At 43.4% G+C, this 23,717-nt stretch overlaps 1 protein-coding gene and 1 non-coding gene across 3 annotated transcripts; one reads left to right on the top strand and one right to left on the bottom strand.

The window, feature by feature from the left end:
• Nucleotides 1–2,496: 2,496 nt before the first annotated feature.
• On the top strand, nt 2,497–21,776 carry RAB9A (RAB9A, member RAS oncogene family). Of its 2 annotated transcripts, XM_020894924.2 has the most exons (4): nt 2,497–2,690; nt 16,302–16,393; nt 17,241–17,268; nt 20,693–21,776. In XM_020894924.2, the coding sequence occupies exon 4, from the start codon at nt 20,724–20,726 to the stop codon at nt 21,333–21,335; it is 612 nt and encodes a 203-aa protein (XP_020750583.1). In that variant the 5' UTR covers nt 2,497–2,690; nt 16,302–16,393; nt 17,241–17,268; nt 20,693–20,723; the 3' UTR covers nt 21,336–21,776. The 2 variants fall into 2 exon arrangements, with proteins under 2 accessions (XP_020750583.1, XP_020750582.1); XM_020894923.2 differs by lacking the exon at nt 16,302–16,393.
• TRNAW-CCA (transfer RNA tryptophan (anticodon CCA)) lies at nt 19,117–19,189 on the bottom strand. The gene has a single exon. It is a non-coding gene; the product is annotated as a tRNA-Trp (tRNA).
• Nucleotides 21,777–23,717: the final 1,941 nt, after the last annotated feature.

Below are 23,717 nucleotides of genomic sequence, written 5' to 3'. Positions count from 1 at the left end.
GGATCTTCCCCACCCAGGGATGGAACCCGGGTCTCTTGCATCTCCTGCACTGACAGGCAGATTCTTTACCACTGAGCCACCAGGGTCTGATTATTCAGATTTGTCTTTTAATGGTCAAATTGCCTACCATTGAGTTCTGTGTTTTTCCTTATATGTGAAAGATATAATCAATTTAATTTTTTCTGGCTCCACCTTGAGGCATGTGGGATCTTAGTTCCCTGACCAGGGATCCAGCCAACACACCCCTTGCAGTGGCAGCACAGGTTCTTAACCACTGGAACTCCAGAGAAGTCCACAGTCAATTTAATTATGATCAATATTTCTTATTGATTATAATAAATATATTATTTATTGATTATAATAAATATTATAATATTTATTACTTGTAGCTTTTCATCAGAGATACCAGAGGTGATCTCTTTCAGACTCCAGCTTTAAATGGAGTATTAACTCCTAGCACTCATAGTAATAAGTAGGTGTTACTTAAGGAAAGGTATGATTAATGCCCAGCAACCTTGACCTCTTTTTCCTGCCTTGAGTGATGCACTAGATGTTTACAGAATATAAAGGCAAAAACCCTAATTAGATGAAGGGAGCCAAACTAGGTCAGTTCTTCAATGTTTTTCATTAATAAACAAGTTCATGAAGCAAGAGCAATAGAGACCATATTTATCTAACTTGTGTCAGCTTGCCAACTAGACACATCCACAGGAAAAATCCCCAAACTTGCCCTTCAGGGAAGAATCTTTCCACTCAGCCTACTCTTGCATTGTCATATCAATTAGGTAAAGAAGTGGACGGTGGAAGAGACCAGAATATACAAGTATTCTATGTGTCAGTTGGCTAGCGTCCAAGTAAGAGTTATTTCAGAAAAAGTACCCTTCCATATTCTTTCTTTGGGGCTTCCCTCATAGCTCAGTCAGTAAAGAATCTGCCTGCAATGCAGGAGACCAGGGTTTGATTCCTGGGTCAGGAAGACCCCCTGGAGAAGGAAATGGCAACCCACTCCAGTATTCTTGCTTGGGAATCCCATGGACAGAGGGGCCTGGCAGGCTACAGTCCATGGGGTCTCAAGAGTTGGACACGACTGAGTGACTAAACCACCACCACCATGTTCTTTCTTCAGGTGCTGACTATGGTTGCAATCAGATATGTTTATATGGCTCACTCACATTTTGAAACAGCCTGAGAATCACTTGTAGGACCTTCTTAGGACCCTTTCTCGAAAATTCTTAGATTTCTCAAGGCTTTAAGTTAAGATACAATAATTTCATAAGTGCACCTGTTAATAGCTGGTTGGTATTAGCAATTACAATGATAAACCCTTACTGCATCACTCCTTGTCTATGATTATGACATAGATCTAGAATTTTTCAGATAGCATTTCCTTAGTGACCCATGGATTCCTTGTTGCAATTTAGTCCACTGGATCTAACACTACCTATTTTGGTGTTCTTTTGAAAGATTAACTCTGAAGTTCTTAAATATTTTGTTGTGTAGTTTTAATTATGTGTTTTAAAATAAGATAATGCATCTCTTCATCCTCCCTATTATCAGTAGATTTGTGTTTTATAAACCTTTACTCCTATTTCCTTAGGGAAATACCCTGCATGGATATGATATTTTTCTATGAAAGAAAAATTCATTTAAGCTTAAACTAGAATTCAGTCACATGCCTCACTTTCACAAGGATTCTAAAATTGCCTTTTATGCTTGTGACAAACTCTCAAATGGAACCATTCTAGTACTGAATAATTACATTAGATTCATTACCCAAAAATGACTTCGTAAAGAGCCAGACGTTAATGATTGTGGGCCCAGGAAGCAATAAAGGTGAGATCCTTTTCTTGGAAAATAAACTAAATCTGCCCTACAAAATATATTTATAGAGGGACTGAAAATCCCTCTCTGGTCTCTAGTATCGACTTGCGCTTAACTCCGTATTTCAAGTGAGGAATTAAGTTTCAATACCGCCTTTTCCCACTGCTTTTTTATACCTTTTCCCACTACTGCTTTATATTTAGAGAGGCGAGAGGCAGTAAAAATTTTAACAAGAGCAAGGAAATTTTTAAAAATTAATTTAAAAATCCTGTTATTGCACAATATCACAGCTGTTTTCATTTTTCAATCTATTCACTTCTCTATTTGCATATTCATTTCGCCGAGCAGTCACAGCATCGTGTGACAGTGCTTTTGCGGTCTGTTTATTCCCACTTTACGTCAGCTTTTAAAGGTAACTAGCATCCGTGCTCTCTTCTCCCGGGAACGCAACCGGAGGACTAGAGAAATAGCCCACCCGAAGAAAACCCGTGATTCAGCTAGAGGGGATCGGCAAGGAGTGGGTGAGGGCGGGGCGGAGACGACCTCGAGGCCCAGCGCCCGGGGCCCCCCGACCAGGCCCCGCCCCGACTTCCCAGGGCTCCTGCCGACCAGGCCCCGCCCCACCTTCCCAGGGCTCCCGCCACCCCGGGCCCCGCCCCTCCGACTAGGTCCCGCCCGCTTTCCCCGGGCCCCGCCCCGGCCCGTCGCCATGTTGTTCCCTCCGTGCAGGACGGGGGCAACCGCAGACTGACCCGCGCCGTGCCGCCCACGTCTCCTGCCCGCTGGCTCCTCGACCCTCTTCACTTTTTTCCCCCTGCCCCCGGACGGACCGGCCCGGAGTTCCCGAACTTATTCTGTGTGGCCGTGAGGTGAGCGGGGCGCCGACTCCCCTCAGGGCTGGGCGGGGGCTGGGGCCGGCTGCGCGGGCGTCAGGGTCTGAGCGGAGCCCGCCGACGGCGAGTGCGGCCTGGGCTCGGGCACTGGGGCGGGGGGCGCGCGCGCGGTCAGTGCGGGTCACTTTCCCGCCCTCCCCTCCCCGGGAGAAGGAACGACTTGTAGCCCCTTGCCTCCTACTGTGTCTGACGCAGGTGGAAAGATGGGGTCCCACACCTACACACCCGGGGAGAGAGATACACGCTCCAAGACAGACACCCAGAAGTCCTGGAGACGCACACGGGGAACGAGATCCATTAGCAGCTGGAGACACACATACCCAAACACCCAGGGAGAGGGACACAGCCACACCAACCCCTGAGGGGAGAGAGGGCATATGTTTCCACAGGGAAACACACAAACACGGACAAATCCACCCAGGCACCCCAAAGCAACCCACTCTGACGTGACTCACAGAGAGAAAGAGGCGCGCACGGTTTGATACTGGAGACTTCTGACCTGCTTCCAGGTGACCTGACCCAGGTGAACGTTTGCTGAGGTGTTAGTACCACTCCCGAGACGAGGGGGGCAATATAAAAACTAATCCTAGGGGCTGGAGGCGGTTTGGGTCGTTATCGGATGTAGATTCTGGCCAAGGTTTCCGAATCGTGTTCCTCTCTTTCTTCCAACTTGGTCTTTTAAAAGAGACAAGATGAAAATTTTGTGTCGATTTAATTTTATTTAAGTCAGAGAGTATCAGTTGAGTTTTGGGCTGTTGTTGTTTTGTTTTTCAAATGATGATACATCCCGTGACCAGGGTTCTTTTGAGGAATGACTTCGGGTAGTTTCCAAATCGTCACGTGAACACGCTCTTTATGTAGGATTTCGGTGGCCTGATAAAAATAGATTTTGGTTGCTTTTTAAAAAATTAATGAAAAATTATTTTTCGTGCTTGTCTTTCTCTGCCATCATCATTGCAGTGGAAAATTCCTAAATTGCCTGTAATCTCAGAAACTTTTCAGTGGAACAAAACTCAAGACTTGAAGGAAGCTCAGTACTCTTTTGCTAGGGACTTTTAAGAATATTGCTTTTCGTTTCTCTTTTAGAACCTTGGGTTGAAGTTACCTTCACTACTTGTCTCAAACTCTGCATCTGGTGTGGCCGTCTGGTGCCTAGTTTTTTGTGTGTGGGTATTGTATTAATAGCAAATTTCTCTAGTTTATACTAAAAAGCTTCTGGCTTGCTGACTTATTTACTTTGGAGAGTTTTGTGAGTTGGAGAGATTTTTGGTTTGTCATTTGGAAGGTTAGAATAGACGGAGGAAAACTAGAACCCTGTTGGCCTTGACTCCTGGCCGAGTTCTTGGAGACGAAGGAAATACTTCAGTGCTGTTCGCTCTTGTCCAAGCTCTCCTCTTTCCGTTTCTTTCTTCCTCAGCCACTTCTTCCATCTAGACTGTGGTTCTCTGGAGGACTGAAGATAAGAGCCAGGATTCCGAGTAGGCCCCTGTGAATTTTGAACCTCTGCAGCCTTTTTTGGCTCACACATGTGAGAGAGTGCTGCAGGCGTCTGTAGAGTAAAGACCAGGGGTGCTGCTCAACATCCTACAATGGCCAGGACAGCTCCCCATGGAGAGTTGCCCAGCCCAGAATGTTGCTTGTTCCGGGGTTGAGAAATCCCACTTGACGTCAGTCCATGCAACTCCAGAGCTCATGGTCAGTGCTTCTGTTAAGTCCTTCAGATGTGCTGTGGGTTCCTGTTCAGGAAACCTCCCGGACTTGGGAACTTGAAGAGATCTCCCTTGACTAAGAGACATATTCATCCATTAGAAAGAATAAGAGTGACCAAAAAATTTCTAATAACAGAAATCTCCCCACTCCCCTTTTCTATTTCGTCAGCAAAAGTGTTGAAAAGAACTCGAGGGGCATTTAGGGCCTTTAAAGTAGACTTAGGAAATTTGGTTTCAGTATTATTCCAATTGTCAGCAAATATTTTCTAAGTAGCTCTTTGGTTGCTGATAAAAAGGTGCTAGTGATATCAAGGGCAGTGGGGAGTCCCCCTCTCCCCGAAGCATACAGTCTGGACACAGTCATGAGATCGGGTTCTAACTTTGTCCTCCCACAGAGTTCATTACCCAACCTACTCAAGGTCGTGGGCCAGGTGTTGTTAAACAAAACATTTGCACACCAGCACATAGGTACCTGTTTCATGGTATTTACTGTGTGTGTGTGGTGAAATAGGGAAAGGTTGATGTGTTTCTCTTTTTCTTTTTCTTTTCAATTTTATTGGAGGAGGTCATGGCAGCTCACTCTAGTATTCTTGCCTGGAGAATTCCATGGACAGAGGAGCCTGGTGGGCTACACTCCATGGGGTCGCAAAGAGTCAGACGTGACTGAGCAACTACCCCATAGTTGGTTTACAGTGTCTAGTTTCCAGTGTGTAGCATAGGGACTCAGTTATACATAGATACATACTCATTCTTTTTCAGATTCATTTCCCATGTAGGTTATTACAGAGTATTGAGTAGAATCCTCTGCGCTACTCAGCTGGACCTTGTTGATTATCTGTTTTATATGTAGTAGTGTGTGTGTGTTAATCCCAAGCTCTGGCTGATGTGGTTTTGATAGCTTTGTAAGTTGAACACTTGTGAATATTTACAAGAAACAAATCGGGAAGCCATTCTTGTTGAGCGTAAAATTCTTCCTTAAATTGGCTTCAGTGGACAATAGTTCTGCATGGATTTTATCAATGAATTCAAGAAATAAGCTATAAAAATTTTTAATTGATTCTTGCATTTTTTTCTGACTTTTTCCAGCATGTTTTCATCATGCCTAAAACTAGCCCCTTCAGTCCATGTGCTGCTTCATTCTGGTGGCAGATGTAACTCCTCGGTGAACTTTGTGAGTGAGAGGAGTCCCAAAGGCCCTGGAAGTTCCCTGGTGGCATCGTGATTAGGACTTGGGGCTTTGACTGCCGTGGCCTGGGTTCAGTTCCTGGTTGGGGAAACTGAGATCCTGAAAGCTCTGCAGTGCGCCCAGGGGGAAAAAAAAAAAAGATTGGCTCTGTTTAGGAATTGCTGTGAGAGTGTTATTCATTTGGTCAACATGGCATCTCTTGTGAGGAGCTTTGCTTTTTGCCTCGTGCTGAGGGACACTGAGTGTGTTCATTGCTAGTGAAGAGATCTCTCTGCCTTGTATCAGGAGTTGTCTGCTGTGGGGTGGAGGGGATGCTGAATTGCACACCTGAACATGATGGCTGTCAGGTGCAGTCTGCCAGAGGGCTGTGTGCTCTGTTACTGCCAGAGGGGCTTTATCCTGGGGAGGATCAAGAGAAATTGGTGCAGGACGACCACCCACTGGCCTCTGGGGAGTCTTGCTCTATGTACACTTGGTTTGCTGCTCTGGCCAAGTTAGGTCACATTTCTTTCTTTGTAAAATGGAGCTGGTTGTACTTTGTAATGCCTGTGTGGATCTATGACACCAAGTAAAGACGTCAAATTATTGGCTTCCAAGTACAGATATACCTCGGAGATGTTTTGGATTTGGTTTCAGACCAGAGGTTTTGGTTTTCCACTGCTTATGAAAGTTACAAGACGTTTATACCATACCTGTGTATCACGCCTTAAAAAACCAACATACACACTTTAATTAAAAAATAGTTCGTGGCTGAAAATTGTTAGCCATCGTCGGAGCCTTCAGTGAGTTGTAATCTTTTTGCACTGATGGTATCACTGATCACAGATCACTGTAATAAATATAATAATGATGAACAAACTTAAAATAATGCAAGAATTATGAAAACGTGACGCAGAGACAAGCAGTGAGCAAATACTGTTGGAAAATGGCGCTCATCAACTTGCTTCATGCAGAGTTTGCCAGAAACCTTCAGTTTGTAAAGAGCCCCTAATAACTGAAGCACAGTAAAAGGAGGGCTGCCTGGAGTTCTGCCTTAGGCAAGCTGATGAAGCAACAGAAGGAAATAAGCCAAATGGAAAAGTGTGTGTGTGAGAAACAGGTCTCACTTGAAAGGTAGCTCAGTAATAACTTTGTTAATCAAAACCAAGGAAAAGAAAATAGAGCCCGTGACTAAGTAGATCATCAACAGAACATGTATTAAGAATTTTTTTTTTCAGGGGGGTGGTGAACTCGCCAAAGGCCCCAGGGCGTTTGGAGAGCTGTGATGCAGATGAAAGGTCAAGGTTCCTGTGGGAGGAGAGCTCGCAGACCTAGGTGTGTAGGTGGAGGAGGAGCCCGGCTGCCCTGGGTTGGAGCGGCAAGGCTGGAGCTTGCCAGGAAGCCTGGAGGTGCCTGTGCTCTGGAGAGAACTTCCCCATCGTGACTCTTGGCATAGCACGTGTTGTGAAGTTGAGCTCTGGGTGTTTGCACATCTTGGGTTCTTCCATTACCTTCTGTTAATTTTTGATCATGCCGGGTGCAGAGTAGGGCTTGCTGGTGCTTATCACAAACATAGAGAGGATGACCAGTGGTGAGCCAATGTAGGTGAGGTCGCAGCTAGGTCAGCACAGGCTGGGGAGAGCCAGCCCCGTGTCTGGGAAGAGGAACCGGGTGAGACTCACCACACTGGCTGCCCTCAACCTGCTCGTTTGAGTGCAGAAACTCCGAACACAGGCCCCACTGTGTCCATGGCCTGATGCCTTCCCAGTGTCTGCTATTGTTAGAGGGGGATGGAGAAACAGTATGGAACAGCTTGCTACATTCATCCCGTGGCCCCATTCATTATCTGGGAGTGAAGGATCACAGAGCACAGCAGCCAGTGAACCGACTGCTGGGTCAGTGTGGGCTGAACCGTTTTCATCCCAGGTTCTCGTGAACTGAGTTAGGTTTTGGGGGAACAGAGGCTTGGGTCATTTCCAGAAGGTTCGCTCTTGTGAGAGGGGCTATATTTGTCAGTGTTGGAGAAGTCTGAAAAGCGCCGTACAGATTTCTCTTGCTGGCACTTGCTCTGTGGCAGCATATCACAGATAACGGAGGGTTTGACTGATTTAATAGGTTCGCAAATATCAGAACTTGATGGAGTGCGGCATGTGGCTAGGCGACCACTCTCATGGGTGCAGTCTCGCGCTGGGGTGTGTAATCAGAGCAGTGACTAGGTGGACACACCTGAGCATACATCTGTGGTTTCGATGGAAGTCAGAACAGAAGAGCTGCTGGAAGGCCACGCATTGGTGAATACAAAGCATTTCCAAAATGAGTTCCAGTACTCTTCAGTAAAATTTCAGAAATGTTTGGAAACAAACAGCTGCTACCCTCATACCATGTTCCACATTAATATTTGTGCAGCACTTGATTTTTATCATGCTAGCCCCAGGGAACACCGCCTCCCAAAGATATGATGTCATAGAAAGGAATGTGGTATGACCTACCGCGAACTCGTGAACTCCCTTTTGAGTGCCGGTTGTGAGGCATCCTCCAGACTGCCAGCACTTCTGTGATGCCCTCTAAAATGTCATATAACCTGCCCTGCCCAGTTCCTGCACACACTGTCGCTTGGTGTCCCCTCCCTCATCATCTGGAGAGTTCCATCCCCAACTCCTGCTGCAAACAGTTTATTAGGAAGTAGGTCTGCTGGTAGGGAGAGGGGCTCCTGGGTGCTGAGGGGGTGTCATGGGGTCTCCCCTTGTGCTTTCTGCCCAGCCAGCTGAGAAGCGCCCCAGGCCTTGGGGGCTGATGCCCCCTTGACAGCTGTTTCTCCCCAGGTAGGTTTCCTGGCTCTTCGGTTTGTCACTGCTGGACCATTTGCTTTCCATCTTCCTGGTTTTGTTGCTACCTCTCACCTACAGTTGTTCTCTTGCTGTCCTTTTTGGCTTTGTATTTTTTTTGACTTATCTTTCGATGGAAGTGGAGGTCACACATGTTTGACCTGCCCTGTTCAATTATACCAGGGGGAAGTTATTCAGTCTTTATGAACTTGGTTCATTGAGCTATAAAGCACAGGTGGTAGCATCTTGAGTTGCAGGTGACTTCAAGGTGCTCTGCGCCAGGTACCTAGTAGACACTCAGGGAACAGTGGCAGCTGATGTTATTGTAGTCATAGCATTTGTTGTTTGAGCAAACAAGACAGTGGCAGTAGGTAGGGACTGAACTGGACACGTTTCTTTTATGGGTGAAGTGGGCGAGACAGAAGAGATTTTGGAAATGGGGAGAATAATTAGCTTGGTTTTTAGATCTGTTGAATTTGAAGTGCCATCTGAATATATCAGATGACTGTATTATAAAAGGAGTTGGAATTCTTATCTGGTGCCCAAGGGGCAGAAGGGTGGAGGTGGACTTTAGGAATCACTAGGTGGTATATACCAGGAAGATACAGTTTGGGAAGAGGTAAAGGCATCATGGACACAACGGACATGAGTGAGCAAACTCTGGGAGAGAGGGAAGGACAGGGAAGCCTGGCAGTCTGCAGTCCTTGGGTCACAGAGAGTCGGACATGACTTGGTGACTGAACGACAGCAAGGGCACCAGCCTGGTGCTAGATACGCTCTAAGAGCCTGTTAGAAAAGGGAGGCATTGGGGTTGCAGAAAGCTAATGGGGTGAGGGGCGGAGAAGGCAGGGTAGCTTTATGGACAATGAAGAAGGAAGCATTTTCAAGCTCATTGCCAGGCTGTTAGGCCTAAGAGAGACAGTACTTGTGACTGAGTCCTGGCAAAGATTTGAAGGTCCCACTGATGCTTCTAGTTAGAGGTGTGGTAGTTGCAAGACCCTTTCCCATTTGGGCCTCCATTATCTTACTTGTTTTTTTTTTTTTTTTAAATGCCCTCAGAAGGGTACTCCTTCTGAGATTTGATGTCAGGTAATATGTTCAGACACATTGCTCCATCTTAGAATTCACTATCCACTGGGTGGGCCTCTGGTGAAGACACTGGTCAGCCATGAGGGTGTGTTTGTAGAAGTGTACACAGGGCAGTCCTCAGAGGGGCACGTTTTTCTTCAATTGCTTCAGGGCTGCGTGCGCCTTAGGGGTTTTAGATGAGGACTGAGAAGCCCTTGGACTGGCCTTGGGAAGTCTCCCGTGACTTCTGCTGATGCTCGGGAGAACAGAGTGGTTGAGAACCTCCATTCAGTGAGCAGGTGCAGAGTTGATCAGGCACAGAGTGAAATGTGTCATGATGGCGGAGTAAGTCTGGGCTCGGGGAGGTTTTTGTAAGCCAAGTCAGCTTCAGTACCTTGGTGGGGACAAACTGCAGCATCAGCGATGGAGACGTGTGATGAAGTGAACTTTGCATATAGCTCCCTGCAGCACTCTGACGTTTCTTCTCATTTTGACCTGGTGACAGTTTCCCAGCAGAATGGCAGTCTTTAATCTCGTTCAGTCCTGTATGCCGGATATACAGCTGTTCTCTTGAAACAGATCTTCTTGGGAAATTCCACCCTCTTACTTAATTTCTCTGACAGCCAAGAAGTTCTACCTTGCTATGGCCTCCTGCCTGTGGGCAGGTTGCTATACTGACTCTTCCCTGAGCTCACATGGAAGTTTCTCCAGCCTTCACCCCTTTCTGCTTCAAATTAAAGATAGTAGGTTTCTTATCTAACTTGAAGAGACGAGTCAGAACCAGGGTTCCCTTCAGTTACAGCAGAGCATTGCAGATCGTGTTCAGTTTGTGTTTTGTTGCTCTTAATATATTTGTCTAACATGCACATTCACATTAATTTCTTTCACAATGCGGTCTTCTTCCTGAAATACCCTGCTCTACTTCGTAGTGTAGTATTCCTATTTTGTGACTTTTATCCATTTCTTCGCATTTTAATTCTGTCCCCCCAGAGTGCAGCCTTAAAACTATCCCCACTCTTTTCTGTCAAGCATTTCAAGTGCCTTTTTCAGGTGCCTTCATTACAGGTAAATTTATGCTTGTTCCTTTTGAGGACTTCATTAAATAAAACAAAGAACAAAATGTTTTCCTCACTTAAAGGATTAGCAGTTTCCTGTGAATTAAGTTTCTTGATTGAACTGTCACAGTTCATGGTCCAAGTGTAATATTAATGAAGTCTTATGGGTAAGGGAGAGAACCTCGAAATTGTAATGGCAAGTAAAGGTAAAAGTCTTGAGGGTCTTATGAACTACACTAATTAATCACACGAAATATTCAAATGTTGCAGATGCATATTGATCATTTCTTTTTTTAAAAAATTATTTTTAATTGATCATTTCTTGAGGTGCATACTCCATTAAGAATCTCATGAAGCCTTTTTGACTCTTTCCAGAGCAAGGCTCAAGCACACAGTTCCATCCATTCACTCACCCTTGTCTCACATATGATTCTAGAAGGTTTTCCCATTGCAGCTCTTTCATGGACTCTCAGTTAAGCACACTCCATACCTGTACTTTCCAATGCAGTACTCCTGTAGCAACTTAAATGTAACCGAATTGAAATGAGATTAACACTTCACTTCCTCAGTTGGACCAGCCACATTTCAAGTGCTCAGTAGCTGCACGTGGTTTGTGACTACTATATTGAATGTAAGAACATTTCCTTCATCACAGAAAGTTGTGTTGGAGCACACTGCTCTCTGCTTTCAGGATAATTTAAGAAAATTGAGTTCCTTAACCAAATCTATTTTTTTCCTCCTCTCTTCTCCCTACCCACTCACTCCACCACTGTTAATGATTAGTTAGTATATCTGACTACAAAGGTGCCTTGTTTTAAGCAAAACTGAGAGTTTATATTTCTTAAAAGTTCAATTAGATGCCTGATCTTCATAAAAGAGCACTTAAGGAACGACTTCTTTAAGTAGGATGAGCTGCTTTGACTTCGTGATATAGCGTGGTTTGATTTGTAGAGTTTTTTCCTTCTCCAGCTGTCTCTGAAGTAATGCCCAGTGGTCACCTAGATAACGTGTTCTCATCTGGCAAATTGTGCCTCCCGAGTTGGTCTGTGCCTGTGCTGTTTGCTTAATTCGTTTTGTTATGCCCCACTTCTTGCTGTAGAGATAGTGCCCCTTATTATACTTAATGACTTCCTTGCCATGCCTTGTTCAGCAGGACAACCGGGAAGACTGGAAATAAAAGAGGGGAGCTAAAAGGCTGTTAAGCAAGACACACCTGCATTAAGAGATAAGGAAATAAATACAGCTTAGGTGGAAAGAGAAACGATGGAGGGATAAACCATGCTTTTGTGGCCTTGGTTAGTTTCTTTGAGCCTCAGTTTCTAAGCCGTGATATGAAATAAAGTGGTGTGCCTCTAACTGGGACATTTAAGAGTGAGTGCAAAAGAAACATGTGATTTTGAAAAGAAGAAAAAAAAAGATTTGTTCCTAAATTTAAACCAGAAGTGATCAATTCAGTTTAAATTTTTGGAAATGAGAGTTAGTCAAGGGGGTTCAGATTTGAAAACCTGAAAATTTGAGGAAGCCGTTTATAAACCTAGCATCCCTTCGGCAGCTTGTTAACAGGAATGTGGGTCTTCAGCGTTTCCTGTTGCATTCCAGAGTACTTATTTTAAAGTGGTTTTCTCATTTGAGTTTCAAGTAAGAATCCAATTTTTTTTGTTCTCTCCCACATATTTTAATAGACCTCAAAAACAGAATGGGGGAAGAACTGATTGGATAGAGAAACAAAAAACTCTAAGTACGGGAAGTACAAATAGAAAAATAAGAATAGAACAGCAAGAATGAAGGAGGAAGTAGTTTACTCATTGTTCTCAATTTAGCATCCATTTGGTACCTCAGTGTGTGGAAAGTTTTGTACTAGATGTTGCAGACCCAAAAAAGGACCAATGAATGGGTGGCATTAGGTGTTGTGTGTCCGTCCCAGGGAGTTGACACTGTAATTAGGAAACTATAAGTGAATGAGAGCTGTAATAGAAGTGGAATGATTATGAAAATGAAGAGAAAGATTAGGTTGTGAGGGATGTGGGAAAAGTGGGCCTTCAGGTAACTAGGATTTTCATAGCTGTCAAGATGTGGGGAGGGAACTCCTAGTGCAAGATAAGGGCCTGAGCAAAGGCTGGACAGTAAATGCCTGATAGGTTTGGGGGTGGTGACCTGGAGGGTTATAATTGAGACAAGACAAGCAGGTAGGTATGTGAGGTTGGAGAGCTCTTTGAATGCTGTGCTCAAAATCCTATATAATAAAAGTAATAAAGAAAGAAATGGGTTTTGTTATGTGTACGAATGGAGGCAGTTAGGTCCATGACCAATAAAAAGGGTCTGCCTTTAATCCATACAAACATTTCTGTTTGAGATATATATTCTCCATGCTTGAATGTGACTCCCCCTTGTTTTATTGTAATAATTAGCTTTGAAAGCCAGCATGGAGAGAGAGACCAGAGAAAAGCCTCCTAATGATACACTGTCAGTAAACAATTGATAGTGCAAGATAAAAGTGTACAATTGAAAAGTTGTTGGAAAATAGTGTTATAAGAAGGAAAGGCAAAAACCACTACAGTATTGTAAAGTAATTAGCCTCCAACTAATAAAAATAATTGGGAAAAAAAAGAAGGAAAGGGCTGGCATTCAATGCTCTTTTAGTTTTGAGGTATCTGTTGAAAACATAGTTCATTTTCTTTCCTGCCAGTAACCTACTTAACCAACTTCCCATTCAGATTAGTGTGCACCATATTTAACATTCATTGTTGCCAGCACATGATCTTGTAATCCTAACAGAGTATTTATTGTGGTGTAACTGGCTTATTGAAAAGGATACTGCTGAAGGGACAAGGAGATCATTTGTGGTATGTATAAATCTAATTTTAGGGTCTTATTGCTAATTCTCAGGCGGAGTGTGTGTGAGTATCAATAAAAATATGTCTAGATTAGTTAGAATTCACATACAATAAAGCTCACCTTTTTAATGTGTACAGTTCAGTTGTTTTTAGTATAGACACTAAATCACGCAATCATCACCACTAATTCTGGAGTATTTTTGTCATATAACTTCTCTGTACACACACACACAAAAGAAACCTGTACCTATTAGCAGTCACTCCCCATTCCCTGGAACACATTTACTTTCTGTCTCTGTGGATTTGCCTATTTTGAACATTTCATATAAGTGGTATAATGTATAGCCTTTTGTGTGTGGCTTCCTTAAATTATCATAATGTTTTTGAGGTTCATCCATGTAGTTGCATGTATCAAAACTTCATTCTTTTCTGTAACTGATTAATCTTCCATTGTTTGGAGAGGCCACATTTTTATTAGTTATTCGTCTGTTGATGCACATTGTGCTGTTTCCATGTTTTGGCTATTATGATTAATACTGTGCTATTCATGTACAAGTTTTTGTGTGGATGTGTTTTTATTTCTCTTGAGTACATACCTAGGAGAGTACTGCAGTCCATGGGGTTGCAAAGAGTCAGGCACGACAGCGACTGAACTGAACTGATGGTAACTCTGTGTTTACCTTTTTGGGGAACCGCAGATTGTTTTCATTGTCATTGAACTATTTTGCCTTCCATTGAATTATTTTGCCTTCCCACCTGCAGCGTATGACAGGTTTAGTTTTCACAGATTCTCAGCAACACTTGTTATTGTCTGCCTTTTGGGTGTGAAGTGGTATCTCATTATAGTTTTCATTTGCATTTCGTTACTGGCTAATGATATTGACCATTTTTGCCCATTTTTAAATTGCTTTTTAAATTACTGTTTTAAGAGTTCCTGGATACAGGTCCTTTATCAGATACATGATTTTGCAAGTATTTTCTCCCTTTCTGTGGATTGTCTTTTCACTTTCTTGATAGTGCCCTTTGAAGCACAAAAATTTTAGATTCTGATGAAGCTCATTTGACCTATTTTTTCATCTGTTGCTTGTGTTTTGGGTTTCATGTTGAATTATTTTTAATATAACCTGAGTTACAGAAAAATTTAGGAAGCAGTTGTCCTTAAGGTCTGGTGGATAGCAGTATTTGAAGAAAATTTAAAAGAAAAATTATTTCTATTTCAGTTACAGCATTCAGTCAAGCTAGGCTTTAAGTGGAAATGAAGTTTTAAAAAATGCTTCTGAGTTTGCCAACCCCTGCCCAGATTGCAGATTCAAGAGCAAAATAAATGATTGTTGTTGTTTTAAAAAAATACTTTTGATATTTGAAAAAGGAGTATGAGTGTGAAATCAAGTCAGGACTTTAAAGACTTGGTGTTGATTGTTCGAGATTTTCTTGCAGACTTTCATGTTAACCTGTGAACCTTTTACATGGTGTCATCACGGCGTACACGTTCTTTGGGTTTATTACTTAATGCATTTCTACAGACTCGTATCTCCAGTCTTCTCAAGGGCTGCAGAGCATCCCCAATTATGCATTTAGGTCATTTCCATTTGCCCCACTGGGAACAGTTTTGCAATATTTTTTCTCCCCTTGCTTGCTTTTTTTTTTTTTAAGGGCGAGTGGTTTTAGAATGGTATGGGGATGTATTTTTGGTGTAGTCTAGGAAATGGACGACTCAGAAAAATCTGGGCATTTTTATCATGGTATAAGACATTTCCCTTAACTGAATCTTTTTCGAGATCTTGCTTCTTTACAGACAGTGAAGTTGCCATGGGAGGCACGCTGATCTCAGTATTGCCTTTGCATACAGAGTTGCCTGCAGGGGGTGCCAGGAGCGCGGGGGCAGGGCTTCCGGGGAGCTGAGGTCTAGCCGCCTGGCCAGGGGTGAGCAGGAGGAGGGGTTTGGGGTGAGTAGTTTACTGCAGTCTCTAGTAGGAGGCCAGCCACCCCAGAGCCCGCTGACATGCTGCTTTTCTGGACTCCGCATCTGCTCAGGGATGCGGGTAGGCTCACTTCAAGGGCGTTGGCAGAAATCCTTTGGTGGCCTGCCCCTGAAGTCCTGTGGCCCCACAGCTCGTTCCTTGCTCCACAGCCCCCCTCCCCCACCCCCAGGTGCTCTGCTCCCCCCTCCGGGCTTTCCCTGGCCATGTGGGTGCCTTCACACCTCGGTCCTGCTTTCTGGTTCCAGTCGTATCCCCCCACCCAGTTCCTTCTTCCTCCAGCCAGAGCTGTGCAGTGGTCAGAGCCACTTGTCCGGGTCAGAGGCCCCTGGGGTGGACACTTGCACCCCTTTCCTAGCTCTGTGACCGCCAGGAAGGAATGTCACCTCTTTGAGTCAGAGTCCTCATCCCTAGGGTAGCTGGTGGCGAGTGGATGCAGAGATGCAAAGTCAGTGGCCTGGAGGGCTCAGTCAGTGTGAGGGTGGTGTTGGTGTTGTCCTTATTCCCCAAATGTCAAGATTTTGAAGGGCATCGTGTTTTTCATTGATTGAATTTATAAGTTGAAGGCTGCTTTATGTAAGTCCCGCAGAAATGCCCTTTGCTTTTAAAAAAGGGAGGGAGAGGAGTTTGGAACTGTTGGTTTAGATGGAAAGAGGCTAGCACTTTATTTTTTTTTCTTCATTTATTTTTATTAGTTGGAGGCTAATTACTTTACAATACTGTAGTGGTTTTTAGCACTTTAGCACAGCCTAGTTGGCCCAGAAAACTTCCACGCTGAATTTGGTGTGTAAGACTAGGATCCTTTGGCTTCCTAATGTCGGCCTGCATTGCCCTCTCATTTGCTCTGCCTGTGACTCTTTCAGAAATTTGGCTGAAGTAATGGCCATAAAAGAAACCTGTGTGGTTTCCATGAAACTATCGGTAAAGGCTTCTTCATGTGTTTGTTCTGCAGAAGCTGTCTGCACTCAGGTCATGAGCCTGGCACAGTGGTGAGCCGCTTTCCCTGGTGTCCATGTCTCAGTGAATCTTGCCCACAGCCCTCCGGTAGGTCCTGCTGTCACCAGAGTCCCCAAGCTGCAGGGTGTCCTAGAGCTTGGCCACGGGTACGGGCTCTTGGCCTTTGGCACAGGGAGCCAGTTCTCCTTTCTGCCAGTGGCTTCTGTTAACTCACAAAGTTTGCCCTCTGCTCTGGCTCCCCAGAAAGAAGCTTCAGGATATTCTGTGCTGCCTTAGCCCAAACTTTTCTGTATCACATTGGGTGCCTCTCCCTTGAGTGGTCCTTCTTTTATCCTTATTGATATTGTTCAGTTGCTCAGCCGACTTTGCGATCCCCGTGGGTTGCGGCATGCCAGGTTTCCCTGTCATTCACCATCTCCCGGAGGGTGCCCAAACTCATGTCCATTGAGTCGGTGATGCCTTGATTTTATTCTCTGGAATATGATTATTCTAAATCACTCAAAATTTGGGCAGAATTTGAACAACGAATGAAATGTTTTACATTTCATCTTAACCAGATTTTATATTTGTCTGAATGGGATACTTAGAAAAGTAGGGTGGATGCGGACATGTGAAAAATTTTTTTAAAAAAATAGTAGTTAAAGTGTAGTATTTGATTCTAGGGCTGCTTTTAGGCTGAGAAAGGTCATGAAAAGCTTGCAGGTGCAGTTTTCCTTTTTTTAAAAAATTTTTTAATTGAAGGATATAGATTGCTTTACAGAATTTTGTTGTTTTCTGTCAAACCTCAACATGAATCAGCCATAAACTAAGAATCTAGCTACTAATATAAGTCAGACATTTCTTTTACTTTTTAATTCTTGTGTTTACTCTTAAAATTATGAAAACAGACTGAATGTATATTGCTAAGGTGAACTTTCACATTTTTTCTTTGCAGATGATGATGTTTGAACTGAACAATTAAGGTAAGATTTATGGCCTGTGTATTATGCTTTTCTTATTTAGATTTCTTTATAGTGTTTAGCTGATTGCTGAAGTCATCTTTTAGCTTGAGTGAAGATTATTGCCTTTGGGCAATCCTAAACTGAAGTATAAAAGGCTTCATGTTACATTTTAAGGTAAGTCTTGAAAAGAACATAGCAGGATACCTTTATTCATTCAGCTTATACTAAAGAGGTTTCAAAGGATTTTTCTGTTTTTAGAGAAGAAAAAGGGGAAAATTTAATGTTTGTAAGCTAATTATGTTATATTAATGATAATTGCATCAAGCTAACTTTTGTTAGATGTCAGTGGGAAATAAGAGAGTTTATATAATTATCATATGTGTGTCTATATTCAGTGCTGCAGCTAGACTGAGAGAGTTGTGTATGTCTATATTGGTTGTTTGAACAAATGCCAGCATACTCCCAAATAAGATATCTGGGAGGTCCCAAATAATATATGGGAAATGTAAAAAATGTACCTGTTTCCTGGTGTGTGAGTCTAGCATATCTCAAATCCCACATTATTATGCAAGAAGAACTATCAAAGTATCCTGATAAAAGTTATGATTACAAATCTCAAGGAATTTCTAAGACTTAATTCGGTAGATATGTAACCTCTCATCTGGGTGGAGGTTGTTAGATTGCACAGTCTGGTTTATAATGTGATGTAAGGATACTAACAAGTTGATGCTGTGCAGTGGAAGTTTGTGTCTAGCAAGGCAGTTAGAGACATGAAACGTCCGTGTTTATGTATCTTGAAAACCCTGGGAAAGGAACAGTCCTAGAATGAGGGGCTGCTGGGGGAAGTTTACAGTGTTAGGGATAACTGAGCATTCTGAAGGCCAACAGTTACTTAGGTGCAGTGGGTGGGGTCGCCAGCAGGGGGAGCAGCGCGGGCCAGGGTAAAGGTGAGTATGTGGGCTGAGGCTGGGATCTGAATTTCACTTCCATTTGACAGGACATTTCTGAATGGCTGATGCCAAGAATGGGGAACAGGACCAGGTGTCTTGCCTTAGAAGTTGGACTTAGACCTGAGTCTGGAAGACCACTAAAGAATGTTAAGGAGGGGACATTAGCAGATGCTTCCCCAGTAGCTCAGTGGTAAAGAATCTGTCTGCAATCCACCTGAAATGCAGGAGTGGCAGGAGACGAGGGTTTGATCTCTGGGCTGGGAAGATCCCCTGGAGGAGGAAATGGCAACCCGCTCCTGTATTCTTGCCTGGAGAATCCTATGGACAGAGGAGCCTGGCGGGCTATGGTCCTTGGGGTGGCAAACAGTTGAACAGGACCGAGTGACTAAGTACTTTCACTTTCCCTATGTAAGAATAGTTGGTGTGCATTTTTGGTTTTGCTACTTTTTTTTTTCTGGGTTGAAGTCATGTAAGCAAGATCTCAAAGAATTAAACAAAGGAAACGATTTAGTGCACTGTTACTATGTCAGGAAATGAAGGGGTTTGAGATAGTTTCAGTTTCCTTTCCAACAGTAATTTAGCCTGGGCACTGGGCAGAACCATGTGCTGGGGTTGGAAAGTCTCCAGGTAGTATGTTCCTGATTGCCTCACCAATTTAAATTGTATAGATTATAGTAGTAATTGCTGTAGTAAGTAATTTCAAAGAGCCGATAAGAGCAGCAAGTTGCCACATGTTTGTAAGAATAATGTGTACCATGTAGTAGGAGATGAAGAATTCTTGCTGGTTATGGGAAGTGTTCAATTACATTATACTGGGTCATGCTTGTGTATACCAGGAGGCTGCCAGATAATGTTTGTTTACTGCAGTGATTTATTTTTTCTTTTGGGTGATGTGGCTCAGCATGTGGAATCTTATTAGTTCCCCAACCAGGGATCGAACCTGGGCCCCCTGCAGTGGAAGCATGGAGTCTTAACCACTGGACCACCAGGGAGGTCCGTACTGCAGTGAATCTGCAAATTTATCCTAGTCAATATGGCAATTATTGTTCATGCCTTTTACTACCTTCCCATTGAGGGATTCACATTATCTACTTTCATGTGAAAGTTAATTACCATTTTTGCTGTAGGGCTGTGCTGTCCAGTCCAGCTCTTTGCTTTTTAAATGTGACTATTCAAATTAGTTAAGACTATATAAAATTTAAAGTTCATTTCCTTTCTCCCACCAGGCACAAGTTCACTGCTCAATAGCCACATGTAGCTAGTGGCTGTCATATCAGACAGTCCACGTAGAGGATGTCTCCTTTGTTGCAGAAAGTACTGTTAGACGGTACTACTCTAAAGATTGTCTTCTTTTACAAATTTTAATATCTTTAAAGCCATTTTATACTGAAATATTTACAGACTAAATGCTGTAATTTGATTCAGAATAATTTGGGAGAAGGGAAAAGGGGATACAATGGAGAAAATAGGATTTGCTGTAAGTTGGTAATTGGCAAAACTAGGTTTAGGGTCTGTGCGGTATCATTATATTATTCTCATTATTCCAAAATTGTGTATGTTTGACATTTTCCATAATAAAGAGTTAAAATAGAAGCCTTAAATATGAACAACGCTCCCACCAGGCTGTAAATGGGTGTCTGAATCTCCATATGCCTCCCCACCCCACCCTTACCCTCCTCACTTCCCCAGGCTGGTGCAAGGGGCAGTCTAGTCCTTCCCCAGGGCTTCCCCTTAAAGCATGGGCACCATACCACATTTTGGTTCAAGGTTCATTGCATTCCCCCTCAAAATACAAGTAACAAACAGCCCAGGCTCACATTTGTCCAGAAGTGTTGGAGCTCCTCAAATGAATTTTGTGGGTAGAATGTGCTAGGTTATCATATATATTATTATGATAAAAATTCCATTGGTGCTGACATTAATGTCAGCCAATGCAAAAAAGTGTCCCCAGTGAAGAGAACAGAGTCCTTTACTCAAGTGGTTGGCTTTGGTCTGTTCACAGCCAGATCAGTAAACTCTGTCTCTTGTTCCCAGCTTGCCAGTTCCTCTGGTGATAGTGTTGGGAAAGGGAAAGAGGGGATTGTCTAGAAGCCCCCTGGCCTGAGAGGAAAGCCATCAGTGAACACAGTCACCATGCCACCAGAGGGCGGTTTGCAGTTGCTCTAGAAATGTGCCCACTTTGGTCTCCTGCTGCCTCTCTAACAAATGGTGGCAGGGCTTGTTGTGAGCTGAGAAGATGGTTTGGGGGCTAGACTCGACTTTGAGTGCCAGCCTCAGTCAAGGGTGACTGGAGGAAGGGGAAGAACGAGCCCTCAGCAGTGGTTGCAGGGAGTGACGGCTGATGGTGCCTGGCGCAAGGTGCAGAGCTCAGTAGGTGACATCTCTTGCTGTCAGGTATTGCCTGCATTTTCTTTCCCTTAGCACTGATGTTCAGAGAGGCACATGGAGCTAGGTACAGGTCTAAAGGAATGTAATGGTACTCTTCTGTTTTACAGAGTTCCACAGTCAGAGATCTTGAGATTAATAATGGCAGGAAAATCATCGCTTTTCAAAGTCATTCTCCTTGGAGATGGTGGTGTTGGGAAGAGTTCTCTAATGAACAGATATGTGACTAATAAGTTTGATGCCCAGCTCTTCCATACAATAGGTGTGGAGTTTTTAAATAAAGATTTGGAGGTGGATGGACACTTTGTCACCATGCAGATCTGGGACACGGCTGGTCAAGAGCGCTTCAGAAGCCTGAGGACGCCGTTCTACAGAGGTTCTGACTGTTGCCTGCTTACCTTTAGTGTCGATGATTCTCAGAGCTTCCAGAACTTGAGTAACTGGAAGAAAGAATTCATATATTATGCAGATGTGAAAGAGCCCGAAAGCTTTCCTTTTGTGATTCTGGGCAACAAGGTTGACATCAGCGAGCGGCAGGTGTCTGCAGAAGAAGCTCAAGCCTGGTGCCGGGACAACGGCGACTATCCCTACTTTGAAACGAGCGCGAAAGATGCCACTAATGTCGCAGCAGCCTTTGAGGAAGCAGTTCGAAGAGTGCTCGCTACCGAGGATAGGTCAGATCCCTTGATTCAAACAGACACTGTCAGTCTGCACCGAAAGCCCAAGCCCAGCTCGTCTTGCTGTGGAAGTTAGAGAGGTAGCCAGTGCAACCTAACCAGCTCACCCACATGCGCAGATCAGCACTGGGCAGAGAAGAGGATAAGCGTGTACAACGATGCATCACATACTCAAAAATTCAACTAACCGTATTGCTGCCTCATCAGTGGGTGGGAGAGGCGACACATCCCCTCACGGGAGAATCCATTTACTCAGTAATGGCACCTTACATGTACCCATTGTAACGGTTGTCTAATAATGTTTAATTTAAATATGTATGTTACAGAGCTAATAAATGACCAAGACTTTGTAATTAAAACACTTGAGTATTCTAGAAGTTACTGTCTTTTCCCTGGGAATATGGAGAACTACTTTTTCTATGTGTATATTTTTATGTAATTAGCATTCTGTACCTGGTTCAGGGAAAGCATGTCCTAAAGCAATAATGTTAGATATTAAAGATTAAAGTTGAATGCATTTGCACTGTGGTGATTTGATTACTACTTCTTTCTCTTTATGTTCATTTTTTCACTCTGCATATCAGAATTGATCTCACTAGTAATCACTTGTCATTTGTGTGCCACGCGTGAGCCACACCCCCTTCAACACAGAAGCCAGCTTTTATCACATTTGGAGGAAATCCTACTTCTGGCTGGTACTTTGAGAGTAAGCGAAGACCTCTTTATCTGGGCGTGTATTTATTCAGTGTCACTGAACTGTGTGGTGGTTTGGTTGCAAGGAGATCTTTTGTCAATTCTGCCTCAAAGACCAGACTTATTGATAAAGCAAATTACAGTCTTTTGTGGGTGTTGTGCCCTTCATGCTGATCCTGCGCTGCAGAGGCATACCGATGCCTGGACTGCATGTGAGTGAGGACAGCACCCTGGGCTGTAGAGCAGTGGGTGATCAAGGGACATGCTTTTGGCGGCGGGGCTGGGGGTTGGTGGTCCTGTGGCAGGGGAATATGTTTTGGAACAGGTTGATTGAGATACTTCTCTCCCTGGCCTCATAGCTTGGGAGCCACTGACAAAGAATATCATTGCAGTAAGCTAAGATTTTGAAAGTCTTTAACTTCCTAACACAACAGACAGCTTGGCCGTAAGCAAAACATTTTCACATTTTAAATTTGGGGAGATTAAATCTCTTCATGTTCTCAGGTTGGAGAAGACAGAGCTCTAGTTTTTATTATTTATAATCAATTTCGCTTCTCCAAACTAATCCTCCACTCAAAAAATAGGCATCTACTGTTAACAAATTAGTGTATATTATATATTGCCTTTATTTTTTTCTCTAGGGGACTTGCTTTGTTATTTTAAACCAAGCGTGCCCATTGTTTCGTGACATGCCCTTTTCGCTTAATCTGTCTGGATGTATTTCCATTATAGTAGACCAACCTCATTTATTTGCTGCATGGATGTCTCACAGTCAAGCTGTTCTTGACTGCTAGCTAGCTAGCAGTAGTATATTAACATTTCCTACACCTTGGTCACCAGTGGATATTAGGAGTAAATTTTTGGTTTATCATTTGAATAGATGATAGAGTCACATGGTTGAAAAGTAGAAGGCATAAGGAACCAATGTCTCCATTTCCTGCTTGTGCAGGCAGCCATGTATCAGTCTCTTGGATATCCATGTAGATTTTTAGTACATAAGGAAAGCATATTGTGTTAGTTTGCCAGGGCTGCCATAACATGTGGATTGGGTGGTTTAAACAATGGGGATTTGTTTTCTTACAGTTCTGGAGGCTAGAAGTCCATGATCAAGGTGTTGACAGGTTTAGTTTTTCCTGATTCCTCTCATCATGGCTTGTAGAGGACCTTTCCTCTGCATACAACTCTTTCCCTACCTCCCTAACCCCATCTCTCTGTGTCCAGATTTCCTTCTCTTGGAATAATACTAGTGAGATTGGATTTCCCTGTATTATACAGTAGGACCTTGTTTATATGGAGCTTATTTTAACTCGAATTACCTTTTAAAAGGCCCTGTCTCCAAACATAGTCACATTCTGAGGGACTGGGGGCTAGGCTTGTTGAATATGAATTTTGGGAGAGACACAATTCAGCCCCTTAAACACAACATGTGTGTAGGTATTCATAAAATATATAATTTTGACACTTGTATAGATTTAACTAATAGCTTAGTGGTTTTCCCAAACTTTGAAGCATCTCTTCAGTAACCTTTTTCCAGTTAAAGATTAGTTGGCATTTCAGAGGTCTAGAGCTGGGCAGCAAAAAGTTTTGATCAAAGGACCATATTTTCATGTGTGTAAAGACAGGCTGATGGAAGGGGGAGTAATCTAGCTTCACAGTGTGACTTAAAAGACCTAGTGAACAAAGGCTCACTGAGCAAAGCCAGTAACTGAAATGGGACAAGAAGGGGAGGAACAAGACCTGACTGAAGAGCTTCGGCCGTCACAGC

Source organism: Odocoileus virginianus, unplaced genomic scaffold, assembly GCF_023699985.2.
Source record: "Odocoileus virginianus isolate 20LAN1187 ecotype Illinois unplaced genomic scaffold, Ovbor_1.2 Unplaced_Scaffold_6, whole genome shotgun sequence".
NCBI lineage: Eukaryota > Metazoa > Chordata > Mammalia > Artiodactyla > Cervidae > Odocoileus > Odocoileus virginianus.
Note: the sequence above shows the minus strand (reverse complement) of the source record. Positions and strands in the feature narration are given on the sequence as shown.

Bases quoted from the DNA above. Each gene is read 5' to 3' on its own strand.
- RAB9A (XM_020894923.2), top strand. From the start codon at position 20,724: ATGGCAGGAAAATCATCGCTTTTCAAAGTCATTCTCCTTGGAGATGGT.